At 34.5% G+C, this 18,171-nt stretch overlaps 1 protein-coding gene across 2 annotated transcripts in view; it reads right to left on the reverse strand.

Annotated features, from left to right (window-relative positions):
- Positions 1-3,652: 3,652 nt before the first annotated feature.
- Positions 3,653-18,171, reverse strand: part of SEMA3D (semaphorin 3D) — a 72,097-nt gene continuing 57,578 nt past the window's right edge. For both annotated transcript variants that reach the window (XM_053461990.1, XM_053461989.1), the window contains exons 12-18: positions 13,291-13,513; positions 12,051-12,139; positions 11,310-11,351; positions 10,939-11,096; positions 10,038-10,102; positions 9,587-9,726; positions 3,653-5,731 (exon numbers count right to left, since the gene is read on the reverse strand). In XM_053461990.1, the coding sequence (XP_053317965.1) occupies positions 5,306-5,731; positions 9,587-9,726; positions 10,038-10,102; positions 10,939-11,096; positions 11,310-11,351; positions 12,051-12,139; positions 13,291-13,513 (1,143 nt within the window). In that variant the 3' untranslated portion in view covers positions 3,653-5,305. The remainder of the gene's footprint in view (positions 5,732-9,586; positions 9,727-10,037; positions 10,103-10,938; positions 11,097-11,309; positions 11,352-12,050; positions 12,140-13,290; positions 13,514-18,171) is intronic.

Raw genomic sequence — 18,171 nt, forward strand, 5'->3', positions numbered from 1 at the left:
AGCGAGGAGGATGGATCAGTGCTAGATGTTTAAATAGTCCACCAAAATCTGACTCCTCCCCCCAGCTTTCAGAGACCCTCCTTCTCCTATAAGTTACAGTCAGTGATGACCTGTCCGTCACTGCTTGCCCCTCCCCCACAGGTCTGCCATCCTGCATTGTCAGACTGCAGGATCTGGCGCGTGCCGTAACAGAGGCCGGGGATGCAGCCTGTTCTTCGTCTGTCAGAGAGAAATTGATGTTTAGCAGAGTATATAGGGACAAGAGCAGATATGTATGGTGGTGTAATTTTGGAAGGTACGGGGAGCCAAAGGAAGCACAGTCATAGTAAGACAGAAAGAGAGAAATAGTATAAAAAATAACCTTGCAGAGTTGTTCAGGGTGGGAAAGGAGAATTGAATAGGGAATTGAAATCACTAATAAATTAAATATCATTTTTAGTATTGTTTTTTTTTTGTGAGGAAAGTCAAATTTAAGATATTTTCTTGGGTTGGTTGGTATATTGTGGAATTCTCAACAGTAATGAGATGGGATTGAGGAGATGGGCTGAGCATGTGCAAGATGTATACATATGAATGATCCCTGCACAAACACAAACTCACTCTAACACCATATATTTACATATATACACATACACTATCTCACTAACCCTAGGCTCACCACCCTCCCTCTTTCCTTTGGAAATACTGTACAGTTGAACCAGGTTTTCCTTTTTTTATGGTACTTATGATTAAATATAAATTTAGGCTATTGAAACTCCATCCAACAGGGCTCTTCATCTGTGTGTGCATTGTAGGTCTACATGTTATATCCCTAAAACTCTTTTTTTTATGAAACACAAGCTTGTGCAAACTGTCATAAAAATCTAAACATGCTTTCTATTTTTTTTTACCACTGGTTTCCAGAACAAAAAAGTATTTAATAGTGGTTGAGTTTATGGAAAGAAGGTTGCATATAAAAGAATTTAGAGCACATCTTTTGACATTATTTAGTTTACAGATACATGGAATCTGAAGATCATTCAGCATTGTAAAGGGGTCAGATGCATGACTCTCATGATCTTCACAGAAATGTCAAGAGTGGAGTGATTGTTCTTTGGAAAAGGCAATGGCATGCAGGGACTCAATTTGTCTCTATATAACACTTGACAAAATGACGCTACCATAAATTTAAAAGTTCATGCAAAAATATTTCTTCATGATAAACTTCCTTTCAGTACATTTAGACTGCTGATGCATTCTCAATGGATCAAAAAAGGCTTAAAGAAACTGTTACACCAGTCTCCCAAATGCAGGTCTTCTGACTTCTGCTCAGCATCAAGACATGATAGAACAGTGGAGTGTTTCCAGAAACCTCAAGCATTTATACTCGATTCCAGTTATGAAACCAAAGTATAAACTGTCAGGTGACAATCAGCAGCAACTGCAGAGTGTTTCATTATGGTGAACCTTGTCTGTGACACCAACTCCTTTACAGAGTAACATTGCATTGCTATAAAAGACACATTGCCCATTCCAATTGTTCATATTAAATACTAGTTTAAAAACTATATGAATGGAGCATTTTATTGAAATATATTCAGGTCTTTTCCCTTTGGCTTATTTATAGTTTATATGGCATTTTAAATGTCCCCCTTTAAACTTAATGGGTATGTGGTATATCTGAAGAAAAGTTAGTAGCTCTTTATGTTTGGTGCCACATCAAAAGAAACTGTATTATGTTTCATATAGTTTATTTACAAATTGTTTGGCATTATTTGTTTATTCTGGAAATTCACCACTCATGGGTCTAATGTGGCCCTACAAACACAATTGTATGCAAAGAACATATTAAACTATTACAACATTTATTATTACATCGCTTCTTGAATATTGGCTGCATTTCAATCACCAATAAGGGCTATATATATGAATCAGCACACACGTTTAATATTAACTTTAAAGACAGTGTAAAAGTAGACACCAGCAAACATTTATTCATTTTAGGGTCTTCATTATATACATAGTCAGTGGAAAATACAAAAAATGCAGCTCCATATAGCATAATTATAGCAGAGATTCTTAAGAACTGCCCCTATTTTTTCAGTACTTGTTAATATGGATTGACTTTACACACAAAATAATCATGATACAAAACATCAAATACATGCTTCTGTTTAATAAAGTGGTAAAAACTGACAATGAACAATGACCCAGATTTTTATGAAAATGTATCTGGAAACAACTGCAAAGTAGAAAAGAGAATCAAATCTGCAAAGAAACGCATGTGTTATTTCCAAAACTGGAATACATACATTTGCACTTTCCACAACTTTCCACTGCCTAAGAATCCATATATTATTCCCTACATCTGCAGTTGGCAAGCAAAAGGTATTTTGAATCTCATCATGTTGACAGTGCCATGATAATACACACCAGCTGAAAGAGTTATGGATGAAATTCCGAACTACTCATCTTAGCACATGGCACTGTGGTCCTACCTTTTAATCATTCAAAATATTCAGAATTCAAGAGCTTTGTTATGGAACATCTGGAGACAATAAAGGATACGTTTGCTGTGTCTTTTTATAAAAAAAAAATCTGCAAACTGAGTCAAACTATTAAACACAAATTTTAATGTAATATGTTCTTATCATAGAAATCTTCTTTACATTTGGGTTGAAGTCAGAAATAGTGCACTAAGAGTAAGGAATGTACCTTATTTCCTTTCAATAATACATCATACAATTTTTTGGCTTCATTTAGGATCAATGAAAGTTTGTGTGTCCGCTTCTTTTATGATGCATAGTTTTATCTATCCCTAGCTAACTCTAAACAGTTAAAGTCAAATATATTTTGAGCACGTTTGGACCACCAGCTTTACATATTACAGATAGTGGATCCACGTAAGAGCCAGGGTGTACTGTCACAAAATATAACAGTTAAGTACACAATACATAGAATGTTCCTTTTTTCTTTTTGTAAAAAAATGTCTCTGTCCTCTATATGTCAAAATGATGTATTAATCTGAATTTCACCTATTGCCAGCACAATGGAGGGCAACTGGTAGCATTAGAGGCACCTTGGCCCAGTAGGCAGGATGTGGGTGTTAATGAAGTCAGGCATGTCTAGCTTACTTAGTAGGCAGTCAAGCATTGTAAGGATGTAAGAAATAACTATTACTACTATCAAGTAGCTATAAGACCACTCTAATCATGATACTGCAACTATTTTAAGTTAAAAACCAATGTCTCTAATTTTTGAATGTGATTCAATTGATGATACCTAACCAGTTTGGTTGCAACTGGATGCAGTTTATTAACGCCTGTCATTTTGTTGTCATTGCAAGTGACTTGTTTGTGGCCGATTCCTTTTATTTTACAAATATGTATATCCTCTCTGCTCATGAAAGCTCTAGTGTATGTATGTTTGTGTGTGTATATATATATATATATATATATATATATATATATAATTATACCTATGTTGACTATTGAGTAAAGGACTGCAAAGTGTGCATAATTTATATGTACCATACATATGGTAAGAGCGTTCAACAGTTAAAGGCTATCTGAATAATAGCAGCTTTATCTGAATGTGTGTCAAACAAAATATGTCAATAATGTTATTTGCAGACTTTTCCAGATCCAGAGCGCTGACATATTGTACATGAGTATTTTGAACTGGTCACTGGTGATTTTTATGCATCATTATAAATCATCCATAGAGTTAACAAAAGCACAGAGTCAGCATGTTAACATTTAATAGCAAGTTATCTATTTACAAACATTAAACCATCCAATTGTTTCCAAACTGTATTAAGACGAACGTAAACAATTCTTTAATTGTTAGGAAATCTTTTCTGTTCTCCTCTACGCAACATTAAAATAACTCAGTGTTTCAAAATGAGTTTAAACACAATTGTACTATTGTTTAGAAACAAAATATAAATTGATTGTCTTCGTAAAACAAAACATACATAGATTTAAAAGCTACCATCATATTTGGTTTGCGTTCTATGCTTTTCCGTAACACAATCATGGCCAATTTTAAAACAGTGCTTGGATTATTACTATTTGAAACTCTATTGAATCATGGCTTATACATTTTAAAAGATGATCCCTAGAATTGATCAATAGTGACCAGTAGGATCTCTTGAACTCCTGCCCCATAATACTTTGGACAGTCCAAAGCTACAATATTAAAAGCCCAAAGGTGGACTACTTGTTAACATGAGATTAGAAGCCGTATAATGTTTCTGGGGCTACATCATTTTTGTAATTTTGTCTCTATAAGAGTAATGTCCTCGTATCTTCGTTACAAAAATACCAGGATAAAAAAATCATTAATAATTTTATATCAATGCAAATTTAAACCCATCCACATATTGTGTGTAGCTTTGTAAACAGGTGTGAATATTTTTATAAAGAAAAGGATATAAGAGAAAAACTGATCACTTGCTAACAATATTACCATATTGACAAGGATACAATACTATGCCATGTTGTACGTCGATAAATTTGAATACTCTCCTTTTATATGTATATGTGATGTGCAACTATTAGATATGACATCTGACCGCTATATTCCATCTTTTGACACGGTAAGAAATGTTTAAATGCAGGCAAATGCCTTACAGTTTATCATAAGACAATGTAAACTTATCAAAAGCTTCTAACTCATTTCTACTACCCCTATTTCATAGCATTTGGAAATGCAACAAAATACACAAGTTGATTTGTGGCATTTAGGTACTATACTTTTTACTATTATCTTGTCCAGGTGTATTGAAATAACTTGTAACAAGTGTTTTAATATTCTGACTCATAAATAAGTTTGGAAATGTTCATTTGCACAAATGGTTGCCAAAGACTTTTTTCCAAATAGAAATTGTGCGCGTTATTCTAGTGTATAAGACTTAGAAATAATAAAAATAAGAAGAAAAAGTTCCAATACCTATTTATAACTTACAAAAAAAGAAATGAATGCAACACCTAAAATAGCTTAGTTTAATAAATAAAAAGAATGACCAATCATTAACTTAACCCAGGTAATGAAACTACATACAAAACATAACACTACACAAAAATAATATGTTTAAACCCCTCGTATCCAAAAGCTGTAATACAAACAAATGTGAACCGGATTCACTTTTTTATGGTATTCTTGGTACTACTTTGTCTTTTGAGTTTTCCACTCACATTTAGTAAAAAGAATTATTAATAGAAGAAGTGTCCAATATGCATATGTCCTTGGCAACAGATAGTCCTGTCTATGTAGATACCCTAGCGTGCTTCCGCCTATGCTTATGCCATGATGTCTTCTCCTTCTATGCAGACAGAATCCTTTCATGTTTTTCCCTTTGCTCATGGTGTCTTCTGTTTCGGTTCTTTTTAATCTCTTGGACATGTTTCCATTTGGCGCCACCTTTATTGCGTTGTCTCTTCTTTTCTTTGTGCCACATCTGCTCACAGTACTCATCCAAGCTGAAAGTGGGACTGCTAAGAAGCTGCAAATAATCTTTGTATCTCAGCCTTGACTCTGTTATTAAATCTTTGCCTTTTCCCTCATCCTCCTCCATTTTCTGTGTATTCTCCATCTGCTCGTTCTCTATCACTTTTACAACAAGCTTTACAATAGTGTGATTGAATGTATGTTCTTGTGCTTTGCAGTAGTATATTCCTGAGTCTTTTTTCTGTAAACTGCGTATCAGGAGTCCATATTCAGTTTTAATGATCCTTTCATCAGGTGTGATCTGCAAGATAAAAAAAACAAACATTAGCACACTCCCAGAAGATCTTGATCTAAAATAACAGAATTCATACAATGCCTGAAAACTGGAAATGTCCTGTGAAATCCAGGACTGTTTCCGAGGCATGTAGAGTTTCTTCTCACATTTGGTACTACAAATACATACCTAATACAACCTGGTAGACGGGGATTTTTTTAACAGCGGTCATTATGTATAAAAAGTAAAGGTTTTGCTATTTAACACCTTAGCAACCATGGATGCAGGAGATGTGTTTTAAAAAAAAAATAAAACATGAGAACCAAGGTCAAAGACCTATCTCCTTCTGCAAAGAATCACGGTGTATGCCGGATAGCGGATGGGCTGTGGCTGACCGCTCAGGGACATGAAGCCAATCTACAGCCAATCAATTTGCCGTACATTGCTCCATTCCTGTAGTTGAAAAAAACCTTGGTCCTTAAGGGGTTAAAAGCAAACAAACCCCATTACATTAGAAAAATATTTTTTCTGTTTTCATCTCCTGTCACTTCTGCTTCCCTGATGCTGTTCCCATTACCCTTGTAATGTTCATAGATTTCACAACAATTTTACTTTAACAGAGATGCTCCAAAAGCTAACTAACTACATTTTTATAACCACTTTTTAAATAATATTACAGGATAAAAATATTTGGTGTAAAGATAACCAACCCATTTTATTTTAAAAAAGCTACAATTATTAGCTTGTATTCATGAAATTGTTTGAAATAACTCAATAAATGATATTAAACCATAAATTAAAATTCCAAGTAGCCATACAAATAGATTTATTTTCTTGAAAGCATTTCAAAATTCTTTTGTGTAAGTAGTATATCTCTACTTCCAAAGTATATTGACCGTGTTGACAAAATATAATTTAATATAGTGAGACAAAAAATAAGGCAGCACATTTTGTTAAGTAAGCATCCAGCTTGCATAACCAAAAGGTCAAATGTTTGGAGTAAATATCTCCAAAGCATAGCTCTTAATCATCTTTAAGAGAATAAAGTTTACAAAGACTGAATGTCCCCCTGGGAAGTTGAAGGCATGTATGACATAACATTGTGATCCATCTGTATTTTTTTAAAGATTGATCCTAAGTCATCTGAGTACAACTGAGATTGTCTAGCTTGTAAGTAAATGTAGCTAAATTGTGCAAATTATAATTATAAATAAGGCATTTATTCACTAAAGAGAGAGTTTGTGGCGAAAATGTAGTTTTACCACCCCACTTCATTATTCATTATGAAGAGCCAATACTGGGAAGTTTCTCCAGAAGGAAGGGCCGAGTTAGCCTTGCATAATGTATGATAGGTAAAGAGACTGATGAAATCTCACTGGTTTTACTATACCTTATACAGGACCTTCACACTTTAGAAGCTCACTGGGGTTGGCTCATCTTATTATATAAGTGACTTCAAAAAGTTGAAACCACAACTCTACCACACAGTCTCCTGTCAACTCTCCCTTTAGTGAATAGACTCGCAATGTTTTGGCAAATTATTAAAATTAATAAATGACTGATGTACTCATTTCCAATTAGGGAAAAACACACTACTCATTATACAATGGCTACCACTATAAACCTAAAAACTATACAATTATAGAATTAGGACATACAGCGTATCCTTTGTCCAAAAAAATCACCTGATATATCACTTCCTGTGTGTTAAGATTATTAGGAAATGCATGGTTTATTTGTAAGTATGATACCAGCAAGTCATTTATTTTAGTAATGATAACTGTCATGCTAAATAATCACACATAGTGGAAGTAGACAAATAGCACAACATGTTCACATGAAACCGCTTACATCTCAGTTTGCTAGTGACCTCAGGGTAGTTCCAGTTCACATGAAGATCCTGACTCACCCACTAGTTCTAGAAATAAAAATAACCTTCTAAGCTTTGACCTTCGAGGTGAAAAGTGGGAGACATCCTGTAGACAGATGCGTTTCCAAGCCTTCCTTTGGTTTGTCTTCTCTAACAGAAAGCCATCCAGCATACTCGCTGCCAGTTCTTTCAACCAACCAAAATAATTATATAGCGTTTTGCCTAAGTTTATACATTTCTACAAAACTGTAAATGTTTATTTAAATTGATAGTCTTTATAAAATATTCTGACATTGAACAGATGGACTGAATTATTGTAATGTCTGCAAGAAATTCTGTGCACATTGAACAAGTAAATATTTTGAATAACTGTAACAAATATTAAAAGATATCCTCTAATGCTATGGTTCTTAGTCTCTTTATCTGTACTGGATGACAATACGTGCCAATTATATGTTTAATAAGTACAGCTTAAAAAAAACCAAACATTTAGAATATTAAATTATTAGTATATATTTATTGGTTGGATTTTAAATGTTTGGAATTGGAGTCTTTAGCTGAAGTTGGTATATTTTTATTCGGCCAATTAAAGAGAAAACCTCTAAGGTATTAAAGGCTTTTGTATTTTTAAATCTTTTTCTGCATTGACCCAATTAAAGTTGTCAGCTTTAACTAAAGACTCCATTTTTGTTATCAAGATACATTTGCTTAGGAGAATATTTAAATAATATGATATTGATTCCCTTGTTTAATTGTAGTTTGGCAATTAACATGTGTCCTGTCTTTTCACAAGTATGAGTAGTCTCCGTTAATGGGACTAATCTTTGCTGAGCATCAGCTGTTTGAATTTTGACACTGATTCAAATATCGATACCAATACATTTGGTGTTCCTACGCGTCTGATATTAAGGCGTAAGTTTAAATGCGTTTGGCATTCCCATGTTTACATTTATAGCAACATCAGGCCACCTCGTCTTTACCATATACTAATTTGAGGGAGTATTCTCAATATTATTAATCAATTTTCTCTTCTTTCATTCAAAATTATGAGGCACTAGGCATTTGTCACATAGCAATTGGAAGTCGGTTTTTAAATGAATTTTCATTGGTTGAAAGGAGGAGTTGGAATGAACTCTCCTCTGTGTGCGATTTCGGAATTCAATCAAACTAGTATGTAAGAAATGTATGTCACATTGTTGTTAGCTTATGACTAAGTAAGCACTAAGTTGCGAAACGCGCCAAGCAATTCTCTTTTGATTTCACGCTGCATGTTTATTTACTCCATGTGGAGTTCCCCCTTCAGTAAGGGATCAGTTACTCCTGTATAATGCACAGTTAGAAAGGCAAGGTGGCATTGCTCACATCCGTAATGCATTAAACAGCACAAGAATTTGTCTTTCATTCCTGACATAGTGCTATTAGAAAGCTGAAATCTTCATCTCTTTAATATTTGTGGCACATAAGGTTACTATATTTTCAACCTAATATTATCTAAAATGATCACATTTCGAAGGGGTTTAGGTCTGGACTTTTTGTAAACTGGTCTTCTCTGAAAGGGGGCAAATACAATTGTGGCCTCTGCCGAAATTAAATGTATGACACTAAGCAGTCAATTAGTACATGCCATATTTTTTTTATAATGATTCAGTGGGTTAAAAACACAGTTGAACAACTAGAGAACATTTCTAAACACGATAGGATAGAAGTTGCACTAAAAAAAAACCCCTAGATTTCCCAAAACCTTATCACAGTGCACAATTTCTCATCAGTTTAATGCCCTGCCAAGTGTTTTACTCCAAAATCAACCTTGTGAACTTGGCAAAAAAAGATATATGACAGGATTTTCCCTGATGTCACAAAATATAAAATAGGAAATCATACAGGATTGGGAGTGCTTTCCTCTCATAAAGATAAGTTTTATCATAACCGCCACAGAACATGGGGGAAAAAAAGGCACTGTAGTGATCTTTACATCTGATTCCTGTTGCGAAAATACTGTCAGGATAGCTTACCTCTTCCTGGTGTTCCTCTCCTGTGTGCTGAATAAACCACCTTATAGATGCTTGTTGGGATTTTGGAATACATTCCAGAAAAGTAGAATTGAACTCAATGCCAAAAATCACTTTTTCCTCTGAAGTTTCCCGGGTTGTACCTACAAACCAAACATTTCATAACTTAGCTTTAATGATCAGATATCAAGCATATTAAGGGGCTACACAAATTCCAATTAATGATAGTCTTAAACGCTTTTGTGAGTATTAAAGTGGAGACGGTGTTATTTGAGTGAAAGGTTTCCTTCCCATATAATGTATGGTATAATGTACATACTAGTACTTTATTAAACTGTGCAATTACATTATATCTGTAGCATAGGTTCTGAAACTTTTAGATACAGAGATGTAGGTAGAAATACTCTCATTCACATCCAAGGTTAAATACAGAGAATTAGGTAGAAACACTTACTGTCATCGACATCCCAGCATTGCGTTGATGGATCTCCATTTTTTACATCCTGTCTTCTTGCACGTCTTTGGAAAACAAAATAACGTATGGTAAGAATAATAAAATTAAGTAATCCTGTGTACCCATAGGTAGAGAAATTATCATTTTAACTAGCAATTTATTACCCTGTTGGGGGACTCTTAAATGATTTCACAAATTGGTAGTGTGCACCAATGGAATATACAACCTATCTGTATTATGCATATGATCAGGCTGGTATGTTTGTAAACTGCTGCCCTCTGTAATGCCAGATGTGTTATTCTCTGTTTTAAATGTTCACATGGAAGAATATTTCCATACCACAGTGAATTAATAATTCCCTTTTTAGGCTTCTTTTATACTTTTTTTCCCCCTAGTATATCAACCCATGCACATAAAAACAAGGCTTCACTATGACAGCATTGATTCAATGTTTGTCTCAAAAAAAAGCCAGAAATATATTCCCTCCTGGGGATCTGTATCCCTTTTTTGCGTATAATCATTTATTTGGCTATGTTGATATTTTTAAGCAAACCTTTAGTATGCAAACCTCTTTAAATTTGTTCAGTGTGCCTCCTTTTTGGTACTATCGTTTGATAAGTGCTATAAAGGTTTGATTAGAATTTGATAAGGGCTTTAAGATCATGGTACATTATGCATTGTGGTTAATTTTGGGTGATGACCATTTAGCTGGGCTGCCCCATGGGAAGAGATATCTCTGCTGGTACTAATAAGCTTAAGTGAAGTATATTTTAGATGTTGTACTGTTTTTCATACAACCTACTTGATCAGATTTGTGTCTGGCCAGAGAAGCAAAAGACTTGCTGGCAGTTAAGTATCATTTGGCCTACTTAGTGTGGCCGTTTTCTACAGACCGAGTTACCTTTTTGATGTTGGTATGTATCTTGAGCAGGCATTTCCATCCCAGGCACAGTATGGGTCTCTTGCAAGGCAGCAGTCTGTACATGCTTTACCATAGGTGTCACAACGGTGCAATGACAGCTGGACTAGGCCTTTCTTTGATGTAATGTATAACTGTTGCTGTAAAACAAAATAAACGTATTACATGCTGATATGCAAATATTGAGGTTTTTTTGCTGTATATATTCATTGTATTTCTAATTATAATTTATTATTAGTGATCATATGTACAACATAATTTGCCTTAATGCTGTATTCTTTCACCAGGGAAAGTCAGCTTTATGATGTGGCTTTTTATTTAATTTTGTAGTAATGTTTTCAATGTCCACTTACCTGTTTAAGTGATAACTCTATGTTTGTAATAGGAGATGGTTGCTGCCAAAAAACAGAAATATGTATTATTTTTTCATGCAGGTAGCCTTATATACAATAACCTAATATACAGGACAATCTGTAATAGTTCTGATTCTTACGTAGTACGAGGGGTAATGAACTTGGATGCACCATATATACTAAATGTATGCTGTTTTCAGGTACATTCCCAGCATATCACTACTATGGTACATAGTGTATGCCTTTTTGATATCATATCTGGGATATTAAAGCATCCCAGTAAAACATCATGGATTTACTGCAATCTTATAGCCAAAATCACTGTATCGGCAAGCCCTCTCTCTCGTAAGGAACGCCAATAACAGTTGCTGGCTGTAAGGCAATTAGTTTGGGTAGTTCTGTAAACATTCAATTGGCCCTTTGATTATGAAGAACGGATTAGAGCTTCCTGTAGCAGAGGATGCAACACCCAACTTATCTGCGTCCATTCGCCCATATTACGTATTATAGTTTAGAATGTGTTTATAAATAGCATGGTTAAAATGAGCTACAACAGACTAGTACACTGGGAAACCAAAAGGACTTAGATTCACAGTTTTTACTAATAAGTGTAAAAGGATAATAAAAGAAAAGAAAAATGCAAAGTAGTTGTATGGCTAAAACTGATCATAGAACCCACTGAAAGGCCCATGCATTTCACTTCAGTATGTCTTTATTTAAAAAAAAAACCACTAAAATTACCATAAATACTTGCAGTTCTTCCAGTAAAACTTCTTCCATGTTCCAAATATCTTTTGTAACACTAATAACTTTAAGGATTGTTCCAATATCTAAAAACACAACAGTGGGACAGGTCAGCATACCAGAATATCCAGAATACCCAAGCGTGAAACACATATGCCATAACTTCACCAGGAGCCGCAAGTCAATAGCACAAGCATGCTGCATACAATCCATCTGCATCCTTTCTATTCATTAAGTATAGAAATCTGTCAGCTCCGTCCAAAATGGAAAAGGCCAGGCACTATAAATAGAGATTCTTATACATTCCTTCCATACCTGGAATCGAAGGAAATTGAACAAAAGCAGGCTTTGGTTCTTTTATAATTTACAAGAACAATCTGGATGACTGCTCATTTAAGTAAAAAAACAAACAATAAACCCCCATGCTGTCAAGGGTTTTTGCTTTTCTGATGAATATCTTTCTATGAATTAAATTTACGAGAATAAAACAGTTTTCATGTGACTCATGCCTCTATGCCACAGAAATGATTACGTTAAATACAATGCTTTGGAAAGCATAATATATTACATGGAAAACATACTGCTCAATTGGCAATACTTAAAAATTACCTAAATGTATTGCTTTGTATTATATGTAAAGGAACAGTCCTTACTAAAGGCTTTGGCTCCCTCTGCTGGTGAGTCTGCAGGTTAGCATCAAAATTCACATACATTTAAATGTAAATTAATTCACAATACAAAAGAAACATCTGACAAAGCCTTTCAGATTGCATATTTATATTGAAAACATTATTTATGATGAGGCTGGTGAGCTGGCATGCACACAGCACAAGGCGACCCAGTTTGAAGCCCAATATCAGGGTTGCTTGGCAAACTGTGTTTGGGATAAACTGGCAAATGAAAGACTAAAATCCTGATGAGAGGAGGACTCCGAGTATTCTCAGATCAGGCTAGTGCTCCTCCTCAATAACCAGGAATAAGCCAAGTATTGTACTCAACCCCAACCTAAGCCAGCTATAATAATTAGGCATGCAACTGACTTGCCCTTTTCCATCTGCTACTAATTTTATATCTGTGTGATTTACTTTAAAAGTGATACAGAAGTTAGGAGTATAAATTCCAAAATGTTTGCCTAAAATAGCCCTATAATAAGAAGTAACAGGACTAAAATATAATACTAGAAAGTACACTGGAAAGGAAATAAGCTTATTGTTTGTGAATCTAAAAACTACTTTACCTGTCCCCAGAAACATAACATCATACTGTCCGTCTTCTGCTGCGACATGGTCAACTGCAATTTGTGTCAGTTTGTAGTCCACATTAAGCCTGGTAAACACAGGCCTACCGTGAAGGGGATATACCGATTTGTACATAAGGGGATGGCTCTTCACGAAACTAATGACGTCATCTGGAAAATCTTTAGTTGATTTTATCACAGGATCATAGGTTTTGCTTGGACACTGAAAGACAGATATATGCACAGTAAGAACCTTGCGGTGGTTTTATTGATAGGAGTATCAAAATGATACATTAGTACATGTACTAGCTGCAACTAAGCTTCTAATTGCTAGATCTTGGAAGGAAACTAAACCTATTCCTAAGATACAGTTGGTAAACCAAGTATTGTTTCAGATGCAAATGGAGAAAGGGTCAGTTCATCATATAAAGATATTCGTAAGGACTGGATCAAAAAGAATAAGGAACTTATGAATGAATTTAATTGGTACCTAGCCAATGCCCGGCTCCATACTTTTGATTTTTGACTCTTCGTTTGTTTTGTATGACAATTATTGAATAAATACTGCCTCTAGATGATCTCCATTCAATATTGACATTATAAGTATTATTGATGATACTAAGATATGTTGTATGATTTAAATATGTTTTTTTGTCTCTTTTGCTTTTTGTGTTTGGATTGTGATGCTTATTTGTATAATTTATGTAGAAAAATAATATAAATATTATTAAAGAAAAAAGATACATTGGACCCTGTAAAATACCTATAAATCATAATTATTAAAATAATAAATAAAACACAACAATACTACATATAATAAAAAGTGAATAATAAAAATCACATATTATTATCATCACTCATGCAGGCTTAGGTTGTTGCCTGTTGCTGAAAAATTAGTCTAACTGGGAAACTAATCTGTAGCAGACACATTCTATGGAAATATGCAGGCATTTGTTTAAGGCTCTACTCTAATTTGTTGTTCTATAAGAAAATACATGAATATATATATATTATATATATGTATATATCGCTAGATGTATATTTATATACTGAAACATTATCAAAGATGGGGTATGTTAATTTTGTATAATATTGCTTGGACTAGTCCTCCATCTAGTGGCCACAAAGTATATTTACAAAATATTTATTTCTACATGTACATGTTCAGACAAAAGTGTATGGGCTCACGTCCTGAAAATGTATTTGACTATGAAGAAATATACGTTTAATGCATTCTTATAATATACTATTTACTCCTAAAAAAATATTTTTAAAACTGAAAAAAATCACATATTTATCAAGTCTAGCTAAATTTTCAAACCATGGAAAAATGCCAGAAAGCTTATCTCCAAATAGCCAATATATTATGTACTAAAAGTATTGTTCTAAAGATATTAAATCCCAGACATTGTATATTGTTATTTGGCAAATATATACTGTAATACAAAATGGGGGCGTATACTACAGATATCCTAAAATTAGCAGATTACAGATTTGTATAAATTAAACATTGTACGCACAGCTATTTTTCTTGGAATCAGATTCCATCTCCTTATTATTTGTTCTTGAGAACATTATAAGCCACTTTAATCCAATTTCAAACAAAAGCCATCATGAAACACGTCCATAAACTCCATTAAACTAATAAAGTGCTTCAGAAAAGTAACAGTTTTTTTTTTTGGTTAGAAAAGAAGAAATTGGATCTTGAGACAAGCCGTCCTGTAAAAGAGAGATTATCAATTTGATAATTTCTCTTCAAAGGGGAGACATTGACATGGAAACACATTATGATGAGATTTTCCTGTGGATAAAATAAATTATAAAGGGGGTACATGCCTAAAAAATATATATAACGACCACTATATATTTAGCCTGGATGCAGTTGATTTTATCATTGAAAATGAAAATAATATAGTTTTTTTTAATTTGGAAATGTCCATAGTGATGTGCATTGCATCTAGAATCCCTCAAAGGCATGTTTGTGTTATAGTGTCTTCTGTAGGCATCACATTGAAATTAACATACCTAGGAGCTACGTGGTGCACAGAAGGAAAATTGTTACATAGTATGATAGATAAATAATTTGATTTATTTTCCCTTTAATTCACCAAGTATCAAGTAAGTAAGCAGCAATGCATTAGTAAAGTCAAATTACCAAAACCAATTAGATTGATATTTTTGGCAAAGTGGGTTCTGTGTTGGTTTATTATACTATATTAATATGTTGAAAGTTGACAGTTGCTGTGGCCTGTTTACTCCATGTTTTGTCTTGTGCTCAATTATGGGAGTTGGCATACCAAAACCAATTAATATTCACTAACAAGGATCCATAGGTGAACATCCCACTATGCATTAAGAGGGGTCAGGCCTGGTAAACTACTTCAGCAAGAGTAGCTGGGTAATCAGTGCACAATGCACAGTAAGATCAGTCAGTTTTTTTATACTGCCAAGGTGAGAAAGGAGGAGGAGGTGAACCGCACTACACAGTCCGTTCTTTTAGACTCAAATCCCTCAGTCCCTCTTAACTGGGAGCTCGGAATCTTTGCTGGGTATGAGCATATTGCAGTGCTCTACAGCCCAAAAAGTCTCAATAATATGTATAGAAACATCGAAAATATATAAAATACATAATATTCTATACAAGTTAGAGAGGAGGGCTGGCAACATTCACCCCAGGGAGCAAGTCCAGCTAAGTGGCCCAGTAATAAAGTGACTAAAACATTCTGACAGACCTGTGTACTATCCAGCCCTGTCCAAAACACATTTCTAGAAAGAAAATGTAGAAAAACTAAATGGGCAGAAAAAGGACCCAGGTATGACAGTACAAATGTAATCTCAATAAAACAATCAGAAAAGCCTAGAGGCCAATACCCCGTGCCAACCATGCACTCCACTAACCACACCACCTACAGCCAAAGTCTCGCTGATTGTGGAAATGAGGTATGTTTCATGGTGCCGGGCGTAAAAACGCTCTACAGGGCATGTGAAGGCAGTGTGAGTCTTTTATATCAAATGTAATAAATGACTCTTTAATGTAATAGATTTTTGGATACAATCTTAACCCACCTCTCTTTCCCACAAGCCAAACAGCAGTGCATATCTTCTAAACATACTGGAAGGATTATATCATATGATAAATGATTTCTGACAAAGCACAGACACTAATGTAAATCATAGCACATATTTACATGAGAGGCTGTTTACTGTTACTGACACAATTCTTTATTGTGTTATAAATTAACATCGCTTATCAGTCCCTTCAGGCTGGCAAAGTGAAAACCCTGTCAATGTCCAGTGCAGCATTAACTATTTATCACTTGAATAGACTATTAACCAATCTAAATTACTGGGCAAGCCTGGATTATATTTGTGTAGTTTCAAAGTACTGATATACCAGTGCTTATACCAGATATATATTTAACCTTTTGAGTACTGTGGTATGTTTAATTTCACGCCCGCTGGCAATTTGAATAACCAACATCAGTTACCTATTCTCTTACTGCCAAAGAGTGATTCAACATATTGAATGGTAAGAATCTGATGCTTTACTCCTCTATGGCACGCAATCACTGGATATTGGCTATGTTTTCAATTCATTGCTATGCTGACCCCGAAAAGGATTGTGTTACAGTCTGTCTGGAATGTTTTATTATTTTTCATATAGGGCCCCCTTTACTTGGCTGAGGAGCATCCCTTGACAATGATTGACATGCAAGTAAGGTCTGCAAGGAGTTGGGTTTTCCCCATCATAATAACAAACAGTTGGGGTTGTAGTGGATGTACATTATTCTCCCTGGCCTGGCACCTGGTATTCAAAGATTATTTGGGAAGGGTGGGTGGCCTAAGTTGAGTTAATTAGAAAAAATAGAGCTAGCTAGAGCTAGATAAAGAATGATTAAAAATAATAATAGTATTGCATAGGATCAGGGGGATGGATTTTTACAATTGCCCCCAAGGGACTGTTAATCTTGGTAACTTCTGATCCAGTGTGAATGTAGCGGGCAAGGGTTTGTTGTACCTCTTGGTGTTATATCAGCAGCTGTATCTTATTCCCCTTCTGTTTTTAATATTTTACATTGAAGTGATCATGCATCACTATCTAGTATGAAAAAAGAAAAAATGAAAATCTCCCAAGCGTCGTTGATTAGGTGAGACACAGAAAACCATTCTTCCTGGACGATTGTGTGACTTGTGTTTGTTTATATTAATGAGTAATGGTGCTAGCTATTAAGTATACTAGCACCAAAAGCACATAATTGCACTATAATTGCTCTACAAAGTAAATGCTTTAAAACTGCCATTTGTGATCTAGCGATAAAATAATTTCCTTAAAGAACAGGGTGGGTACTAATCTCAAGGCAATTAAATTGTATCGCGTTTCTAACAAGCGCAACTGAATTGGTCTACATACCTATACATTACACATGCAGGCTACAAATAAAGACCTTTAAACACTTTCTATTTCTGCTAGTTGAGGCAATGGCACCTCATTGTCTACATAAATCCCAGGGTTTTTGGGTGTTTAATGTCTGTCTGGTTGAGTTGTTGCACAGCTAGTTTCCTTTTGCTTCACCAGTTGATAAGCTCACAGCAACATAAACCATGATGGCAGGTAAGATCCATTTGAGATGAAATGTAAAGCAGATATGTCACTTTTTCCCAAATCCTACATTTTATTTTATTAATATGTTTTATTTATATAGTGTTAACAATTTATGCAGCACTTCTAACAATACATACATCCAAGGGGAATAACAACATTTGTGTTATAAATATATTTTGTGTTGAAGTTGATCTCTTTAGGATTTTTATTCCAAATACTGGTGTCTGGATAAATTAAGCATTAAATCTTGACAACCACAGTATAAATCCTCATACCTG

This window comes from Spea bombifrons, chromosome 4 (genome assembly GCF_027358695.1).
Source record: "Spea bombifrons isolate aSpeBom1 chromosome 4, aSpeBom1.2.pri, whole genome shotgun sequence".
Lineage (NCBI taxonomy): Eukaryota > Metazoa > Chordata > Amphibia > Anura > Pelobatidae > Spea > Spea bombifrons.